The 20,940-nt window shown below is 36.8% G+C and overlaps 4 protein-coding genes across 5 annotated transcripts in view; 2 read left to right on the top strand and 2 right to left on the bottom strand.

Moving 5' to 3' along the window:
- Positions 1-4,236: 4,236 nt before the first annotated feature.
- LOC306990962 (uncharacterized protein) lies at positions 4,237-4,751 on the top strand. Its single transcript, XM_079598320.1, has one exon. It carries the CDS (start codon positions 4,255-4,257, stop codon positions 4,681-4,683), a length of 429 nt encoding a protein of 142 aa, XP_079454446.1. The 5' UTR covers positions 4,237-4,254; the 3' UTR covers positions 4,684-4,751.
- A 617-nt stretch (positions 4,752-5,368) lies between these two features.
- LOC306990951 (uncharacterized protein) lies at positions 5,369-6,971 on the bottom strand. The gene is given in 4 exon segments (XM_079598314.1): positions 5,369-5,705; positions 6,550-6,663; positions 6,734-6,847; positions 6,849-6,971. Coding segments are annotated over 4 exon segments (387 nt in total). The 5' UTR covers positions 6,924-6,971; the 3' UTR covers positions 5,369-5,621.
- Positions 6,972-10,392: 3,421 nt separating this feature from the next.
- LOC306990657 (glycine N-acyltransferase-like protein 3) lies at positions 10,393-13,949 on the top strand. Of its 2 annotated transcripts, none has more exons than XM_079597806.1 (5): positions 10,393-10,601; positions 10,725-10,832; positions 11,497-11,620; positions 11,704-11,830; positions 13,421-13,949. In XM_079597806.1, exons 1-5 carry the CDS (start codon positions 10,527-10,529, stop codon positions 13,845-13,847), a joined length of 861 nt encoding a protein of 286 aa, XP_079453932.1. In that variant the 5' UTR covers positions 10,393-10,526; the 3' UTR covers positions 13,848-13,949. The 2 variants fall into 2 exon arrangements, with proteins under 2 accessions (XP_079453932.1, XP_079453931.1); XM_079597805.1 differs by having other exon boundaries at positions 11,482-11,620.
- A 908-nt stretch (positions 13,950-14,857) lies between these two features.
- Positions 14,858-20,940, bottom strand: part of il17rd (interleukin 17 receptor D) — a 52,185-nt gene continuing 46,102 nt past the window's right edge. Inside the window, exons 11-13 of the mRNA XM_079597800.1 lie at positions 20,407-20,591; positions 17,354-18,275; positions 14,858-15,881 (exon numbers count right to left, since the gene is read on the bottom strand). Of these exons, the coding sequence (XP_079453926.1) occupies positions 15,745-15,881; positions 17,354-18,275; positions 20,407-20,591 (1,244 nt within the window). The 3' untranslated portion in view covers positions 14,858-15,744. The remainder of the gene's footprint in view (positions 15,882-17,353; positions 18,276-20,406; positions 20,592-20,940) is intronic.

The following is a 20,940-nucleotide window of genomic DNA, read 5'->3' as shown; positions in this document are numbered from 1 at the left end:
TATTATCTTCTTCTTCTTAAATCTTCTAAAAAGATCTTCAGCACATGTTCAGTATTTTTCTACAACCAAATAAAAAACAAATAATGACAAGAAAAATAAATATAGAATAGAATAAGATCATAATAATAGCCTAATAAATTCATTCAATAATCTTTTTCAAGACATGAACAGAACTCTCTCTCTGTCTCCCTCTTCTGGTGGTGTTGTCGAATATCATTTTGTCTTACTCATTTACAATAACAGCATTTATTTCTAGGTTTCAATTCGACTTTGAACCGCAGACAAAACAATCTACTATTTGTTTTTATTAAAATGTGTTCAAGTAAAGAATTTTCATCAACTCATCGCTTTTTTTATTGCCAAACTCCCCAGGTTGTCTATGAAAGCCTGCAGACTGATGTTTATATGAAGGACTTGAGTCGGGAAAATTAAAAGCATGTGAAGTTTACTCCTGAGCGAAAGACTCTTCTGTTCAATGACACATGAAGTGAACGAATGCTTATTGTTTTGCATGTAAGAGCTTCCACGATGAAAGCACTGTTGGCTCTGATGAGGACTAACGTTAACGTACACTCCGGAGACAAGTAGCCTACCGCATCGTCGGCTCAAGGACAGGTCCGGGGTCGAGGGCGAATACTGTCTTCCTTTTTTTTGCCTTGTTTGCCTTCGCTGACTGTATGCAGGTATTGGGAATTCTGACTGCTCTTTCTGTGATTATTCCTAGCTTCCGTGCCTCTTCCCCTCCTCGAGTCAAACGGGTGCGCGCATGTGACAGTCGCCCAGCCAATCATTTCATTCCTTCTGAATGGAAATAAGTAGCTGTGTTTATTGCAGCCCTGAGAGGACTACAGACACTCGATTTGTATACTCTCTTTTTCAGAGTACTTACATTTTAATTATGTATTGGTATATAAAGACAGTTTAAACAAATTTTGAAAAAAGTTTTTTTATAAAAAAGCATGCCTACCCTGCCTTTAATTACTTTTTTTATTTTTATTTTTATTATAGCCTATGTACCTATTATTTATTATAATAGGCTATTATTTATTATAGCCTATTTATTTATTATAGCCTAACTCACCTGGGCAGAGTTGTGGAGCTCTGAACCACTGCACATCAAGTTCCTCATCAGTTCGGTGTACAATCTTCTACCAAGCCCATTCAACCTACCTGGGGCTTGGTAGACGCACCAGCATGCCAACTGTGTCAAAGGAGTGGCACACTGGAGCATATCCTCAGCTGCTGTCCAAAGGCTTTGGGGGATGGGCGGTATCGCTGGTGACATGACCAAGTCCTCAGGGCTCTGGCAGATACAATCACCGCAGCGATTCAGAGCAGTAAGAGTCAGCATCCCTCCAAGCAAACCATCTCCTTTGTCAGAGCTGGGGAGAAGGCACACCAGCAGCCACGCTCCCCAGGTGGGCTCCTCAATAGGCTACTTAAAGGTGCTATGTGTAGTTTTTCTACTAAAATGAATCCATTTTTTATTGCCTGTGTGTGAAGGGGTTGTAATCTCACAATAAAATGATCCACTTGGCGGGTTTTGCTATTACCTCTGAAAGCAAGTATTCCTATTTCTATGTGATGCTCCGAGTCGGATTTGCCACAAAATCCAGTGACGTGACTGAGACCTGCATGCGCGCCCCCAAGCGTCTCGCCTCTCGCCTCGTCTACTGACTGTGCACACAACAGCGACGACACTGCAACTTTATGACATGGAGTCTGCTAATGTTAAGAAACAACCAGCACAACACAGACTCCAACACAAACTCCACATAATAATAAAAGCCTCTCGCTTACACGTATTGGTTGCAATCTGAAACATCACCGCTAGATGCCGCTGAAAACTACACATAGCCCCTTTAAGAAACATGCATTTCGTCCCTCTGAAAAATGTGCACGCATGCTCAGCTCATCAGCTCATCGGTTCTCAGTATGTCGGACATGTCCGAAAAATAGACTGTAAAAAAAGAAACAATTCTCGCCAATGCAAGAGACTGGCACCTTCAAGTGGACCTGGGAAGGCAGCTCAAGTTCCCGAATCACATCACGACCCCTTCACTCCGCCCAGACGTGGTGATAACATCGGAGTCGACCAGGCAGGTGGTCATAGTGGAGCTTACGGTCCCCTGGGAAGACAGACTGGAGAAGGCAAATGAGCGCAAGAGAGCCAAGTATGCGGAGGTGGTGGAGGAGTGCAGGAGCGGCGGCTGGAAAGCACGCAGTGAGCCAGTGGAGGTCGGATGCCGGGGCTTTGCTGGACAGTCGTTGCTCCGAACACTCAAAATCCTTGGAGTTAAAGGACAACTGTGTAGGCGAGCCATAAAGAACATCTCCGAGGCTGCCGAAAAAGCCTCACGATGGCTGTGGATCCGGAGGGGAGATCCGTGGAGTAGCACGCCACTTGGACACATGCCGGGGACTGATCACCCCCGGCAGGGTGTCTGTTGACTAAAGACCCGAAACACCTATTGACCCCGGGTTCATCACTGATGACGTGTCCAAGTAGCACCAGAAGGTGTATGTCAGAACTGGGGGTCAGAAAGCTCTCGGATGGCTTGTTTGGAGTTTTGCTCCAAATTACTCATTGCCGTCTCATTTCGCTGAGTTGGTAGCTTTTCTTACACTACTAGCGAAACGTTGCATTTTGATGAACTGGAAGGGTCCTCGAGTCCCTTCTCATACTCGATGGATAAAAGATGCCTTATTTTTTGTTAAATTGGAAAAAATTAAACACTACCTTCGTGGTTCCATGATTACATTTTCAAGAATTTGTTTACCCTTTTTTGACCATGTTAAATCTCTGCAGCTGGATGCAGTCTCAATTGACTGACTGACTGCCCAACCCTGCACTTTCAGTGGTTTCTCAGTTTTCAACTGGTATTATTGGTAGCAGCACACATTATTTGAAGTTTTGAGGTTACTCAACTTTACTTGCTGGACCTAGTTAAGGCTGACCTTGTCCTATTTCTGTATTATGACATAAAGCTCTGTTATACTAATCATGTTAGTACTGTGAGGGATTTTGTGTTGGTGTTTTTGTATTAATGTTTTTATTTTATTTATTTTTTATGTCTGTTTTTTCTTTGCTTTTTATTATATTTTTATTATTAATTTTAGTTTTTTATATTGATTGTTTGTCTTTGGTGTTGTGAAAAATTCAATAAATAAATCATATATATAGAAGAAAGCTCTCAGATTTCATCAAAACTATCTTGATTTGTGTTCCGAAGATGAACAAAGGTTCATTGACATGAGGGAGAATAATTAATGACAGACAGCATTTTCATTTTCATTTTTGGGTGAACTATCCCTTTTAGGGATGGTCAAACTAGACTTGTACTTTTGGACACTCCAATAAACGGAACATGTCATGAATTCAGTTATTTAATGAATAACAGGACATAATAACTTTATAGTGATTTCAAAGAGATCCAGGGCAAAACCCATTGCACAATCACTTCAATTAGAGCCTATATTAGGACGGAGCAGCGGATCTGACAGCGGATAGACACACAGCCCTCAAAACCCTGCCGAGAACTTGAGAACTTCTGACACTCAGAAATGTCTGGAAACCGACGTTTAACCAACCATGGAGATGAAGAAGAATATAGTGAGTGCATTTTAATAGTTGGTCTTCAGTTAACCTAAAATAGTTATTTGTTAATTTATGTATTTTATTTGTGTATTTACTTAATGATATATATTTACTTTACTTAACTGTGGTAGCTATGTGTAAATATTTTCTGTGTCTGAATATTTCCAAACACTCTGACAATGCAATCTCTGTATGGAATAGTTCATTGTTGTCTCTCTTTTTTTTTTTTTATCAAACAAAAAATATATTGAGTTAAAATAAAATATATTAAAAAATAGTATTACTAACATATTATAAAGATGCAGAAGACCACTTCCTTTCTTTTAAGAGTTCTTTTGAACAATTAGTGCTGTTGTGTAAAGGATTGGCAAACCAAATCTCAGACTAAATCACACCAAGTTCACATTTGAACATTCAAAATGTTCTAATATTCAGTGTTAAATGGCAAAAATGTCTCTATAGTTTCACTGCACTAATGCGCATTTTTTTTATTCGCAGATCGTGATATACTTTATAGAAAAAATAATTTGACTATTTCAAGTGACATAAATAAGAAATTATTAAAAAAGGAAACATGGAAAGTCAAAAAGGTTATTTCAAAAAAGCCAAAAGTAAACCTTGCATCAGTTCATGCTGATGTAGGCAACGTCATAGACATGATTGACACATTTGACAGACCAGGAAATGGCTATACAGAAAGCACCTACGCTCGAGCTGGAAAATATGCAGACGCTTTTGAAGACCAACCAGGAAAGAGGATTCCCAAGGCTGGAGTCTACGCAGAAGCAGGAGTTGGACGAGCTCGAGCTGAATACAGAGTATTCGAGGCTGAAGCCAAAGGTCTCAACGCCTCGGCTGGAGCTGAAGCCAGTGTGGTTGAAGTCGGAGCAATGGCTCGGGCAGAACTAGCCAGCGCATCGGGTAAAGCCGGTCCATTTGGTGGAAAACTGGGACTTGGAGTCGATACGGGAGCATCTATTGGTGTGAGTGGGGTGGAGGCCAAATTCCTGGGAACTGGATTCTCAATTGGTCCAAAAACCAGTGTGTCTATTCTGGGTTCAGAAGTGTCTTGTACAGTCATGTAGTCATAAAGATATGAATTAACTTTGAACATATGCATGTACAATTTTTGCATGTACAATTACAAAACAGTTTTAATGCAGAATTAGTATTGTTGATGAGAAACATGGAACAATATGGAAACATAAAACGTTTTATTTTAATTTTTTTAACTGTTAAGACTTTTGTTTTCATTTCAGAATAAATGTATTTGGTTATGCAGGTATGAGTATTGCTTTTCTCTATACTGTCATTCCCATGTGCATAACTGTTATAATGTGTCCACAAAACCTTCTAGAGACTTTCAACATCAAAATCTGTGTGTTTTTTTCTCATTAATTCAGTATTTCATCATTATGGCAAAAGATATACAGAGGTAAAAAGTTATATAACTCTTGATAAGTTATTATTCTGTGATAAAAGCCATGAACCAGAGGCAGGAACCATGAACTAATAGCCTACTGGAGAAACGGGGCAGATATTAGTAGTAAAAATGCACAAATAAACTAACACATCATTATATAAGAATAGGTCTGCCTCAAGAAAATGTTTTGGGGTTCTTATAAACTGCAGAAAAAAGCTTGATAAGCATTATTCCACAAGACTGTTATGTAGGCCTACATAGCTTAACTAAGGAGAGATTTTTGAGACAGGCATTAGACAAGAACTTGTAAACTAAAATACAGTTAAAGGAAACAAGACTCAAGGTTTACTATGAGACAATTCATTTGCATTTTATTGATTTTTTGACACAAGACTGAATTCATGTTACTTGAGTTGAAATACAGGGTTTTAAGGTAGTGTGACTTGAAAATGACAGCTTAGGAAATGCTTAAAAATATATTACAACATACTGATAGTGAAGCATATTATTAACGTATTACAAAGTATATGAGGCATACTTTAAACTAAAGCATGCATTGGTGACAACATTCCACCATTATAGAAAACGTCTCCATAATCCTCAGGCACAGTGATCTGACAGCAGTCGTTTGGGGATGTCGTTGTTTCCCGGCACTGCTAGGACAGTGAAGGAGCAGGTCATGTTCTGAGAAACAGAAGAAATATATATAGTACATTTATATATTCACATTTCAATCAAAATGCATGCAAAAATGATTATACATTCGTTCACATAAATTCAGTAACACATTCAATTACATGCAAAATTATTGCATTTGGCTGCACAATATATCGAATTTATCGAAATATCACAAATGTATATATCGCAATATGCATATCGCAACAGCTTGCAATAAATGGGGTCATGAACAAAAGACAAACATTCTCTTAGCTTTAATAAGTATCAGGATATATTTAATTCATACAGTGAAAACTAAGCAATGTTTTATTTTTATATTTTATGATTCAGTATCTTTTATTAAATAAACCTAATGTAGGATAACCTGAAACCCTGTGGTTTACACTGATGTTAAAATAACACTTCTTATGCTACAGTAAAACACTGATGTTCACTTTCACAAGTTATAAGGATGTTTTCTTGTCATAAAAAGAATGTGAAACACATGTAGGTTATATCATTTTAAATATATTTTAAAGATAATTTAAGTATTATCGTATCGCATATTGAATATCGCATTATTTAAGGAGTTATCGCATATCGCATTTTTCTTCAATATCGCACATCCCTAATTTCATTGCATTGAATTTTTGCTTTGCATTACATTACATTACATTAATGCATTGCCCAAAATGCAAATAGTATACATTAACACTGGAGTTCAAACTGCGTATGCCTCAAATATATGTACATAGGCAGAAAATGTTACATTTATGTAAAGATTCTATGTTTATTAAAATGCATCACAAAACACAAGAAAATACAAACTCTGACCTCTCATCTATAATCATGATTAGATGTTATCTCTCACCTCAGGGTTAGGCTGTAAAGCACAGTGTGTCAGATTCACACTCGCATGATTCTCACACACAGTCTGTTCAGCTTGGATCTGTAACGTGTATTTAACCCGTGCAGGAGGATACAGCTGCAACACACACAACACATTATTAGCAAATCCACCAGAGTAAAGCAGATGTGTGTCACGTGACACTTACCTGAGTCGTGTCAGATATGATATCCACCACTTTAAACGCATACGGGTAGCTACTCATGAGATTGTGGAAGTTCATGGCAAAGTTAGCCACGCTGATGACATTACTGTTGTGATGTTGTTTGTATCATGCCTTCCCCTGAAACGATAAGAGCTGAGAAAATGGATGCAAAGAGGATCCCAATGCAAACCATCCTGGCAGTGTTCCGAATCTGTGAGAACAAACGCAGTCAAAATCATCTAGGTGTGTATCAGTACAGTCAGTATGAAGGTGGAAACATTATTCGTCATAAAACACACCTCTATTTATTCGTCAGTGAAAAGCTTCTCGAGTTTCTGCATCCTGCTGATGAGAGACGCTCATGCTTGAGTTAATCTCACTGACTCAAACACTAGAAGAGATGCCAAGCTTTCCCATCGCAGAAATCCCATTTCATATCCTAATTATGTTCTTCACTGCAGCTGATGATGCGGTGCAGCGCTACGTCATAAGCAGGTCACATGACCAGACCAGGACCCGATGCAAAGCAGCTGAGTAGATCCAGAGCCCGTCCACGGAGAGCCTGCCCACTCCCTATTAAAGGGATAGTTCACTTTGAAATTAAATTTTGGAATGTTTTAGCTTACCTCAAGGGCATCCAAGATGTAGGTGTCTTTTTTTCCGCAGTAGTTTCAATTTTGAGCTATGGGGTCCACCTCAAAGAGCATGCACAGAGTCCAAATTAAAACAATTCCCCATCGTCCAAATTAAACAATTCCCCATCGTAAGTACACATTGATGGCCTAAGACACGAAACGAGCGGTTTGTGTGAGAAAACGAACAGTATTTATATCGTTTTTATCTCTTGTAACACAGCCACGTCCAAGTGATCTGAGGGCGCGAGGGCACATCCTGGTGTGTGACGTGTACGCAGACTGGTGCATAGATGTATACACTAGATGTTGCCTTGGCTACGGCAGTTCATTGGAACGAATGTCTTTAATGCGACATCTAGTGTATACATCTATGCACCAGTCTGCGTACACGTCACACAGTGTGGCTGTGTTACAAGAGGTAAAAACGATATAAATACTGTTCGTTTTCTCACACAAACCGCTCGTTTCGTGTCTTAGGCCATCAATGTGTACTTACGATGGAGAATTGTTTAATTTGGACGATGGGGAATTGTTTTAATTTGGACTCTGTGCATGCTCTTTGAGGTGGACCCCATAGACCTGCATGATATGACTGTCAGACAAGAACGGTTTGACCTAAAAATATCAAAATTTAAACTACTGCGGAAAAAAAGACACCTACATCTTGGATGCCCTTGAGGTAAGCTAAAACATACCAAAATTTAATTTCAAAGTGAACTATCCCTTTAAGAGCTATTGTACCGAATTTTGGTTGTAGTTCCACCAGAGTTCCACTGGGGGCGATCGCCCCCGAGTGCAAAATGAATGGGAGTCTATTGAGCTACGGCTAAATTTGTCTCTTTCACCAGATTGCCGTTGATAAATCTCAGATTTGATTGTAGGTTTTGCAAGTTGCAACATTATATCCTGAGAAAAGTGGATTTTGAGGGGTATAGCTCCATAGACCTCCATTAATTCTGCACTCGTCCTGTGAGCGCCCTCATATGGAATCAGAGTGTAACTGCAACCAGTCAGAAGCCGGAAGTGTAGCGAGAGTGAAACTTCTCCCCTTATTAGACATTCTCTGGTAGATCTCCTGCTGAAAAACTCTCAAGCTGGGGGAAAACGGCTTTAACAAAGCGGTTTGCTGGTTTTACATGGTGTAAACTGGTTTCAGAGTGCCCAAACCAAAGCAGTCTGACCAGTAATCCGGCCAGTTGCTCGTATTTATCCGATGAGCACAAATAAACACTGCGGTGTAGTGCAGGGTATACGCAGGTATACGGAGTACACCCACTTCTTTTTCAGTCGGCATTGAGTATACCCACTTCTAAATCCCCTCAGATGCGCATCATTTAGTAGCTAATCCAATCTCATGTGAATAAAAAACACCCAGTCAGGGTCGTACCCATCATTGAGTACGAGGTCCGGTATATACACAAATTTTTTTTTGTGTATATAATGAAAGTTGTGAAATAATTCCCTAATATTAACTCTAGTTTGCATGGTGCTGCAATGATTCGCCCATCGCGGCGATAACTGACCTTCTCATCTGAGCTGCTTTAGCACTCAAACACCCGCTCGTCAATGTCACAATGTTTGAGACCAGACACAGCAGGCAAAAACATCGTTTTTTTTTCACTGGTCAATTTTGAGATTTTGGGCTATTTGTCTTCAATAACATGTGTTCTTTCAGACTTGTGGTGAAAAAAAGTCCAAAATACACATTTAGGTCTTTATTTTACTACACTTTGTCTATTTGCGTCTGTAGATTTCTCTGAAATTCAACAAAAGTTGGCGTTCTAAATCAACGCGCTGCTCCGCGATCTCTCTCTGCTTCCTTTAATCACGCACATGTCTGGAAAGCTCTCTCTCTGCTGTACAATGCTGTCGGATCCAAATATAGTCATTTCCTTTTAATCAGTAACCAATCGTGAAAGTAAAATGGCCATTTAACCCTAAAAGCTAAATCTCATTGGCTGATGTCAATTTCTGACAACGTGATTCGTCCAGATGCATCACGTGACGCGCTCTGACATTCAGATGTGTGTTTTTGACTGTTTTTCTGCTCAGTTGAAGGCCATAAATGCTGTGTTTATAAGTTTTGATGTGATTTAGGTGGTTTGTATTGTTATTGCTAATGATTTGATAAAATATTGTGACAGTAAATAGTTGTTTCCACTAAAAAAGTATGATTTTTTACATTAAAAATCTTTAAATGCCTTTTTCTCAAAATGACTTTTCTCTCATACTCCAAGTCCGAAATCTCCTCTTCAGTAGCACCTACACACACCAAACTTTCCAGTCTTGTACCTAGTTATATTATTAAGACAATTACAGAGGGATTTGTAAATGTATTATTCCTAGCCTGATTTATATAACATTTTATTCCAAAAAACATGGCGAGAAAACTTTTTTTTTTTTAAGGCTATTGACAGTATATTCTGATTTACAGGATAAGAAAAGTAGATATCCATAAATCCCTCAGTAATTTTTTTCCCATCTAATATGTGAACACAATGAAAAAATAATTTTGAACCTGGCTTTATCCAATTCTGAGATTTCGGTTTTTAAAATATAGGCCAATTAGCGCATTTTTTATTAGATAATGCCTAATTTGCATATTTAAACATTAAATTACAGAAAACTTGTAATACATTTTTTTCTCATCTTAATGTAGGTAATCAACTGGGAAAGTTTCATGGTGATATCTGCTAGTTAAAAATATTACCCTATTCACCTGTAGTGTCTCGCCTTAAAGCAAGCAAGGGGGGGATGCCCCCGAACCCCCCTATAGCAGTAACATTTATGGGACCTCTGTATTTATAAAACCCATGCGTACGGCCCTGATATGCAAGAATACTAATTCAAGACTAGTATTGCATGTCACTGTTTATAACACAGAGCGTTCATCCTTTGCTGGGATGCTTAAAAAAAATTAGGCGCATAAATTAAGAGTATACCCACTTCTCCAGGCACCACTACATCACTGCTGCAAACCACTTTAGTTTAAACAGCATGAAAGTTAATATTTGATACACATGATCCATTTCTTCTGGAGTATAAACCCCCATGTAACTGCTATAATCTGTGAGTCCGAAACTCACAGCTGCGGAGACTTTTAAAACACTTCCTTATTATGATTTGTCAGATTATTGTGTGATTTCCGTGATCGGCACAAGATGATCGTTCTCAGGACAGAGGAACTCACACAAGCTGAGAGCGTTTTAAAGCAGTTTTTCCCCGAGTCCATCAAGGTGTGTGGATTCTAGGAAGTTAAGAAAGTATTTTGCTTTATATACTGAAATCAGATTCCCACAATGCTTTTAGTTTCACTTCTTCGAGAGCAGCAGCTGTTAATATAATGCCTTGTTTTCCAGGTTTATGGCTGTATATTCAACATAAACAGAGGGAAACCTCACAATCTGCAGGTTATTGCAGACCAGTGGCCAGATTTCACTGTCATTATGTGCAAACCGAAAGTTCAGGTAATATAATTTTACAAATCCAGATATTTATGATTTTCCACTTTAATGAAACCAAACCAAAGCATATGTGAGTCATTCCACGAAACCGGTACGATTTAGATTTTTTTAAACCTATATATTACTTTTTTGAACACGCCACAACATTAATGACATAGCTATTCAACTTCCAGAAAAACATATTTTCCCACCTCAGGCATCAAATCCCTATTTATTATTGGTTATTATTTTAAGGTAAGGGCACTATTAGTCTTCAACCCCGTTATGGACAATATATGAGCTTTGAATATGATTATAAAATGTATTTGTAATGAAATCAACATTCAGATGTCCCTCACACTAATTCAATAATTGCAAATATAAAAGTTACATAACATCTCACTTTTGATTTTGGTGATAAAATGCACTTGAAAAGGTCAAAGGGACTCAAATCGTACCGGTTTCGTGGAACGACTCATGTAAAAACATTCGGTTACACTTTATTTTAAGGTTTCTGTGTTACAGTGTAATTAATTATATAAGTACTGAGTAATATTAAGCAGCTACATGTAGGATTTGGTTGAGGGTTAGTTGCATGTAATCATGCATAATTTATTGTTATTGCTATGGTTAGTACATGTAACAGTGACACTGTAAAAAAAAGTGTTACCAGACATTGTTGTTGCAGGGCACAAAGGACCGGGAAGGAGATTTCAACATATACAGCATCTACTCAAAGAGCAAAGCCAGCCTGAGGAGCTTTCTGGACACACCTGGTGTGATCGATACGGACTCGTTCACATTACTGGCAGGTACACACACTCGATTCGCTGAGTAAACGCCTGTGGTTGACTGTGGTTGAATGAAACATGCACTAACCTGCTGGTTGATGAAGGGCTGGACATCAGGCATTCAGAAGCGGCGCAGGAGTTTGCGGATCAACATGGACTTCCTTGGAGAGTTCAAACAGTGATGAACGTGTTACTGTTGCAGGACGCAGAGCAGCTGCCGTTTAAAGACAGGTACATCACCATCAAATCATGATGCTTAATCATACAAAACATGTTCATACACCCACTGAAGAAATATTATATAGCAGCTGTTAGAATTTCCATTTATTTTCTATTTTGTATGGAAGCTTGTTTCCTATGGAAGCCCATTTCTGCCAAATAAGAACAGTCGAAATTATGGCATATACTGAATCGTAATTATTACATACAAAGTAAAAATTATAACATAATTATTACTTTAAGTCATAGTTAAGATAATTATTACTTTAAGTCATATACGATAATTATTACTTTAAGTCATAGTTACGAATTATAACAATATAGTTACATAGTTTACGTCAATTTTGGCTTTTCATCTCATAATTAAGACTTGATATATACTCATAAATACTCATAAATACATACTGATATAAGACTCGACTCAATATATACTTTTATGTCATCATTTTGACTTATGTCATAATTCCGACTTTTCATCTCATAAATACGACTTAATGTCATATTTCGACTTTTCATATAATCATAACTGTCATCATTAATGTCATTTAGACTTTTTATGTCATATTTTGACTTTTCATATAATCATAACTGTCATCATTAATGTCATTTAGACTTTTTATGTCATATTTTGACTTTTCATATAATCATAACTATGTCATCATTAATGTCATTTAGACTTTTTATGTCATATTTTGACTTTTCATATAATCATAACTATGTCATCATTAATGTCATTTAGACTTTTTATGTCATATTTTGACTTTTCATATAATCATAACTATGTCATCATTAATGTCATTTAGACTTTTTATGTCATATTTTGACTTTTCATATAATCATAACTATGTCATCATTAATGTCATTTAGACTTTTTATGTCATATTTTGACTTTTCATATAATCATAACTATGTCATCATTAATGTCATTTAGACTTTTTATGTCATATTTTGACTTTTCATATAATCATAACTATGTCATCATTAATGTCATTTAGACTTTTTATGTCATATTTTGACTTTTCATATAATCATAACTATGTCATCATTAATGTCATTTAGACTTTTTATGTCATATTTTGACTTTTCATATAATCATAACTGTCATCATTAATGTCATTTAGACTTTTTATGTCATATTTTGACTTTTCATATAATCATAACTATGTCATCATTAATGTCATTTAGACTTTTTATGTCATATTTTGACTTTTCATATAATCATAACTGTCATCATTAATGTCATTTAGACTTTTTATGTCATATTTTGACTTTTCATATAATCATAACTATGTCATCATTAATGTCATTTAGACGTTTTATGTCATAATTATGACTTTTTAAATCATAACTTGATTTATGACTTTTCATCTCACATATATGACTTAATTCTCATAGTTTTGCTATTTTAGCAGGGTTTCTCTAAATGAAGTTAGCACATTTTGTTGTTTCCAATAAAATGGGAACAATACATGGAAATGGGAACATTTGGAAATTGGAGATGACAACATGGGAAATTGGAACATTTCCAAAACCTTGTTCTTGCACAGTTTTTCCTTAAATTTTCCTTGTTTTAATATTTGTCATTTTCTCATTTCTCTTCAGTGCTGTGAGTCCGGCTGGTGTCCGGTTTCCTCCGCTCAGCGCAGCTCACGCGGATCTGGTGAACAGCACGTGGAAGTATGGCGGAGACCGTAACAGTTTGAACTCAGTGCTGAACTACATCTCCCATAATCCTTCACTGTGTGTGATGGAGGAGGGTGGCACTGAGCCCGTGTCCTGGCTGCTCGTGTACCAACACGCTGCTCTGGGTTTACTCTACACGTCACCACAGCACAGAGGTAAAGGCTACGGTAAATCACTGGTGTGTATGATGGCCAGAACACTCCTGGAGCGAGGACACCCTGTGTATTGCTTCGTGGAGGAGGAGAACGACACTTCCTTCAAGCTTTTCACATCACTGGGGTTCCAGCGTTCACCGGGTTACAGGGCTGTGTGGTTCGAACTCAATAATCCACACGTCAAGAAATAGAAATATATATATATATTCAAATATATAAAAAAATTAAGAAGCGATTGAAAACAGTTTAAGTGATTTTTCAATTTGTGTGTGTATATATATATATATATATACACTTTAAAATAATACAAAAATATTACATTGATTAAATGCATATTTCTAGCATACAACAAATCTTCATACAAATATGCAAATACAAGATCACTTAAAATATCACTATGAAGTCTTTAATCACTTCATTTGTAATATGTGACCCTGGACCACAAAACCAGTCACATGGGTCAATTTTTTGAAATTGGGATTTATATATCACATGAATGATATATATATATTCAGAATGAAAGCTGAATAAATAATCTCTCCATTGATGTGTGGTTTGTTAGGATAGGACAATATTTGGTCGAGACACAACTATTGAAAATCTGGAATCTGAGGATGCAAAAAAATCGAAACATTGAGAAAATCTTCTTTAAAGTTGTGCATTTATGTTCACGATTGTGCTGCATTCACTCACAAAAATACATGTTTTATATATTTACGGTAGGAAATTTACTAAATATCTTCATGGAACATGATCTTAATATCCTCATGATTTTTGGCATAAAAGAAAAATGGATAATTTTGACCCATACTATGTATAGTTGGCTATTGCCACAGATATACCCGTGCGACTCCAGACTGGGTTTGTGATGCAGGGTCACATATTTTATAATTTATTTCTATTATAATATATTATTCTTTATTTCCTGCATTAAAAAAAAAATCAATATATATATATGCAAATAGAAATCACTTAAAATGTCACTTAGGAGTTTTAATCGCCTCATATATATATAATTAATTTTTATATATATATTCATATTTCTAGTATATACAAATATGCAAATAAGAATCACTTAAAATGTCACTATGGAGGTTTTAATTGCCTCTTTTTTTTCTTTTTGTTTTAAAACTTTTTTATATACCTTTTAGCTTAAAATAAATCTGCATATATGCAAAGAATCACCACTTGAATGTCACAGGAGATTTCAAACCCCTTTTCATTATGTAATTTAATTTTTTATGCATATTTCTAGCATTCAAACATCTGCAAACTGTTTAAAGCAGTATATACTGTGTACGTAGTAAGAATAGTATGGTAGTGTGTTTACATATTCTTTTATCATCCTGAGATTATTCAAGCATTTTTCCTAAAACACTTCAGTAATAACTCTCAATCACAATGCGTATAAATCTTAGTTTTATTAAGTCGTATCTCCTACATTAGAGTACTATAAAACAGTACAAAGTTTATATAATGTAGAAATCACTTCTAATATTCTAATAAAAACTGTACAAAACCTGGATAAAAACAGAGTACACAAATAAAACCGTTTCAGAAATGGCACATCTCAATTTTTTTCAGCTTGTACTTCCCTTTGCCATAACCTACGCTAATCTGTTTATGCATTTATGAAACTTTTTTTAAGGTCAATTAATTTTTTTTTTTTTAAAAGTCCATAAAATCATTAAAAAGCTCTCGATATGCTTGTTACCTCGATACCAGGGCTAATGTGACGAACACAAAGTGCTGATCTACACACGTCTGCAGTGAACACCACACAACTGGAGTCTGTTAATGCAATAAATAAAAGTTCACTATAACGGTCACAGGTTCACGGAAACCCAGGTAAGGCAAGAAGGTCTGAATGTAGTAACACACACAGATGTAATGCAAACACAAACTCAGTCGCATACCTAGTACACAACCACTTTGGTTAAAAAGCGCCTCGACAAACACGTGCAGTTTTCAGACACTGCAATGTCCAATCCCTTAAGATCTACGGTATTCCCTGATGAAGGGCTTGTAATGTTGGCAGCTTGGCATGAATAGAAATTAAAGTGGCGATGCAAGTTCAGTGAATGGCCACTAGGTGGAGGCTGTGGTTATGAGTCCTTCACTGTGATGATGATGATGATGATGATGGATGTTGTGATGAAGCTCTGCCTTACAGATGGTGTGTCCTGAGCAGTGCAGAGAGCTGACAGCAGGGGGCTCCTCGTCTCCTGTCACACACACACACACACACACACACGATCATCAACAGGCTGTAACTGCAGTAAACCTCTATCTGAAAGTGCATCTACTCGAAAAATGAGAATATCGTGCAAAAGTTCATTAATTTTGCCGCATTGAGGCAGTAATTCATGCAAAAGGAGCCCAAACCAAACACTGAGTACATATGCATGATTATACTTTTCAGAAGGCCGACATTTCTGTATTTAAAATCCTTTTTTAAATTGATTTCATGTAATTTTCTGAGATTTTGAATTTGGGGTTTTCATAAGCTGTAAGCCATAATCATCAAAATGATAACAAATAAAGGCTTGAAATATCTCACTTTGCATGTAATGAGTCTATATAATATATTAGCTTCACCTTTTAAGTTGAATTACTGGAAACATTAGAATATTGTGCATAAGTTCATTTATTTGTGTTTCATCTGTATATCTACTTATCAAGATAAAAATCTGCAGAAGGGATTTTTTAATGTCACATAATATGTCCCCATTCTCTTCAGTTAGCACCAATGCGGAAGCAAAACTGTTTGAATCATATACAGCAACTTTACATGTGGTAATGTGCAGTAAACAGTGCATACTACAATCTAACTAGTTGCTGAAACCGCTACCAAATATTAATATTAAATATCCAAAACGCATACGTTTGAATCCAGGACGAATCTGTGAACAGGCATATTATCAGATTCACTATATACTACTTAATAAAAACAATAATATCATCAATACAAATATTCAAAATTATTTAACATTTTATTATTACAATTCTAAAAATGTAACTAATAAATAATCAATAAAGAAATATTACCATTGCAATAATACTACTGCAATGTAAAAATAAAAATGATAAAAAAATTATAATAAATAATATTATTATTATTATTATTTTTTTTTTTAATTTGATCATTAAATTATTTAACTATTTAATAAAGAAATATATTACTATTGCAATCATACTATTGTAGTTTAAAAATAAAAATGAGCATTTATTAATCATTATTATAGCTATTATTATTAAAAACATTAATAGTCAAAATAATATTTATTTTAGCATTTCAATTACAAAATTAATCAAAGAAATTATACTATGGCAATAACACTACTGTAAAGTAAAATAAATATTATTATTATTAAAAAACGTTTTATTTGATCATTATTTAAATTAGAAAAATTTAAGTAATTAATCAAGATATACATCACTATTGCAATAATACTATTGCACTGTAAAAATAATAGTCATTTTATTTGACAAAACAGCAGTAAAATTATGATCATAATATTTATGGCTGAAATAATTTCTTTTATTTTGGTGGAAACCGTAAAGCTCCTCTTTTATAAACAAACCGGGAAGATGTTTGGAATTATGTTGCATTTGAAAATACAGAAGTCTGTATAAATGTGTAATAAAAAATAAAATTAATTGTTAAATGATACAATTCTACATGCTAAACTCCTACCCAGTCCCGAGGAGGAGGACACGCTGTCGGCCAGAGACGAGGTGTCGGCGTGATCCGGTGAGAGGCCCTCCATCAGCGGGATGGACAGTTCGGACGAGGGCACGGATGAATCATAGATCCCGGAGTCTCTGGGCATCTCCGGTGGACTGGCGGATCCGTCCATATGGAGAACCGGAACCGGCCCGGACAAACCCACGTCCTGCCCCGATGACCCTTCCCCGAGATCATCCCGGGACAAACTCAGCGAGAGGATCCTCACCGGGCAGTCGCTCTCCGAGGGATGTTTCAGTTTCACCTCGTTCAGGACGAGCCCGGATTCGGGAATTAGTGGAACGGCCCGTTTATTAGGCGCCGGCGCCGGCATGAGCTCCTTCTCGAACCAGTCGGGCTCCTGGTCGATGTGCTGGTGCATGTTGCAGATGGCCACGTATAGCGAGCGGCCCGATTTGCTCCGGAAGTAGTTGCGCTTGCTGATGTTCGGTGGCTGCGGCTCGCGGTCGGTCAGGCTAAGCTGGCGGGAATGCAGTCGGGCGAAGAGTTGAGGAAGCTGATCCATCAGTTTTAACTTCGGCGCCAGGCTGAGGGAAGTCGGCACGTCGCTTTCGTGAGAGTAGTCGAAGTAAACCGCCATGAAGCGCGAGAGATCGGAGGACTTCTGATGCACATCTTTGATTTTCTCGGAGATTATGGCCGTGGCGACGATGAACAGATCCCGGCTGTTCCCGGCGTCTCCGCTAGCGCTCGGTTCTCGGTTGTTCTCCTTCGATGTGGCCTTGCCCTTACGGTGTCTTTTCTCCACGAAATACTTCAGGCCTTTGGAGCAGACGGTGATGATGAAGTGAGCCTCGTCGATACGCCGGCTCAGCCAGGCCATCTGACCCTCCTTACAGATCTCCAGGTGTTCCCACAGATCCAGAGACACCTGCGCATCACACACAACACACACTCTTAGACACTTTTATATGATGACTTGAGGTTAAAGGATTAGTTCACTTTTTAAAAAACTTTTGCTGATAATTTACTCACCCCGATGTCATCCAAGATGTCCATGTCTTTCTTTCTTCAGTCGAAAAGAAATGAAGGTTTTTGATGAACACATTTCTCCATATAATGGACGTCAATGGGCCCCAAACGGGTCAAGGTCCAGATGACAGTGTCAGCGCCGCTTCAACGGGCTTTAAACGACACCAGACGATGAATACGGGTCTTATCTAGCCAAACCATCGTCATTTCAAAAATAAATTATAAAGTTTAAGTTTTATAAGCACAAGCGCTCGCCTTGCTCTGTTCTGTGATGCGCGTTCGTGACGTCATGTAATACGCAGTTACGTTGAAAAGGTCGCGCTTGACGAGTCCGTGTTTACAGATGTGCGGAAGGAGGACCATACACACATATTCAAATGTCTTTGTGTCAGTTTATCGTTTAAAATGCCCATTGCGTGTGCGTATCCTGGTGTTGGAATATTAAAAAGCCTAAAAGAACATTTTCGTCAGGACAGAAATTCACGAACGCGCATCACAGAACAGAGCAAGGCGAGCATTTGTGCTTATAAAACTTAAACTTTATTATTTATCTTTGAAATGACGATGGTTTCGCTAGATAAGAGCCGTATTCATCGTCTGGTGTGTTTAAAGCCCGTTGAAGCGGCGCTGACACTGTCATCTGGACCTTGACCCGTTTGGGGCCCATTGACGTCCATTATATGGAGAAATGTGTTCATCAAAAACCTTCATTTCTTTTCGACTGAAGAAAGAAAGACATGGACATCTTGGATGACATCGGGGTGAGTAAATTATCAGCAAAAGTTTTTTTTTAAAGTGAACTAATCCTTTAAGTGTCTTGAGGTTTTAAAGCATAAAAGTTTCCCAAAAATGCACACAAAGAGGCGTGTGATCAGCTGGACAAAAAAAAAAAAAGTTTTCCACATTCAATATGACTATATAATAACAGTAATAACTTCAATACTACTAACTACTGCTGCTACTGGTCACAATTATTTATTTATTTATTATTATTAATTTATAAAAATTTAATCAATAAAGAAATGTATTACTATTTCACTGTAAAATAAAATAAATACTACTAGTTATTATTCAAAATAATGTTTTAGCATCATTTTTGATTATTTGATTGATGATAACATTGTAACAAGCATTTAATAATAATAAACTAATCAATAAAGAAATGTTTAACTATTTTACTCTCAAATAAAAATATTTACTATAATAGTAATATATATTCTAACTATTTTATCGTTATTTAAATGAGGATAAATTAAACTAATCAATAAAGAACTATTGTAATAATACCTTTGTAAATTGTAATGAGCATTTAATGATAATAGTAATCATTATAATAAATAATAAATAGTAATATTACAACACATTTATGTCTGTCTTCATTTCTTTGCTGCCAAACATTAAACTATAGAGCTTTTATTTTGGCAGAAAATGACCGTAAAGCTCCTCTTTTGTTAACCGATAACAGATTATTACATGCAAAGTGAGATATTTCAAGCCTTTATTTGTTATAATTGTGATGATTATGGCTTACAGCTTATGAAAACCCCAAATTCAAAATTAGAATATTGTGAAAAGGTTTTCATAAACTGTAAGCCATAATCATCAAAATTATAACAAATAAAGGCTTGAAATATCTCACTTTGCATGTAATGAGTCTATATAATATATTAGTTTCACCTTTTAAGTTGAATTACTGAAATAAATGAACTTTTGCACGAGTTTTCGAGTCTCAGCTGTATCATTGTTCATGTTAACTAATGTAGAAGTAAAGTGTCACCAGCTAATGAGAACATATTGTAAAAACAAACACTAATGAATCATGCACATGCATTAATAAAGTTTAATAGGATACATTTATTATTATTTGTGGAATAATGTAGGTTACCAAACTAACTGCCACTAGGTGGCGTCATCCACACACATTACAAACCTGTTCTTTAACTCTATGATGTGGTTTTACTGACCCCAAACTTTTGAACTCTAGTGTTTTTTGAACAGAAATTCGAACACACATCAAGGCAAAGCCTCACCTCGCACCCGCAGAAGTCCTGCAGGAAGAAGGCGAAGCTCTGGATGACAGCGAGATGTTTGGGACAGTCTCTGCTGGAGTAACAGATGAAGATCTTGGGTCTCGGCCAGGGCCGGTCGGCGTTCAGCGCTGTGGTCAGAGACGAGGACTCTGAGCTCTCCTCGTCCAGGTGCGAGTAGATGTTTTCTGCAGAGGAATTCCAGATCAGAGATGTGAATCTAACCAGGATCAAATGAGATTTGAAGCGAGTGGGGGGGTAAAAAGTGCATTCATTGTTTCCATATGAGAACTCCTTTTAGAGCACTAAAAGTAAAGCCTAATTTGTCCATGTCAGAGAAACATGTGTTTTTGTCTTACATCCCTCCTCATCCACCTTTGCAAAAATGCACCATTGCTACTCAATTCTCAGCTTACACTCATCGTTTTGTAACACATCTTTCCCTAGCACTTCAAAATGACCCGAGGCCCTAAAATAATTTGTCCAGAAAGCTTATTTTATTTCATTTTAATAATATATGTGACACAAAACCAGTCA

This window comes from Phoxinus phoxinus (genome assembly GCF_949152265.1).
Source record: "Phoxinus phoxinus genome assembly, chromosome: 22".
NCBI lineage: Eukaryota > Metazoa > Chordata > Actinopteri > Cypriniformes > Leuciscidae > Phoxinus > Phoxinus phoxinus.
The sequence above is the reverse complement of the archived record's forward strand: the minus strand, read 5'-3'. Positions and strand labels throughout refer to the sequence as shown.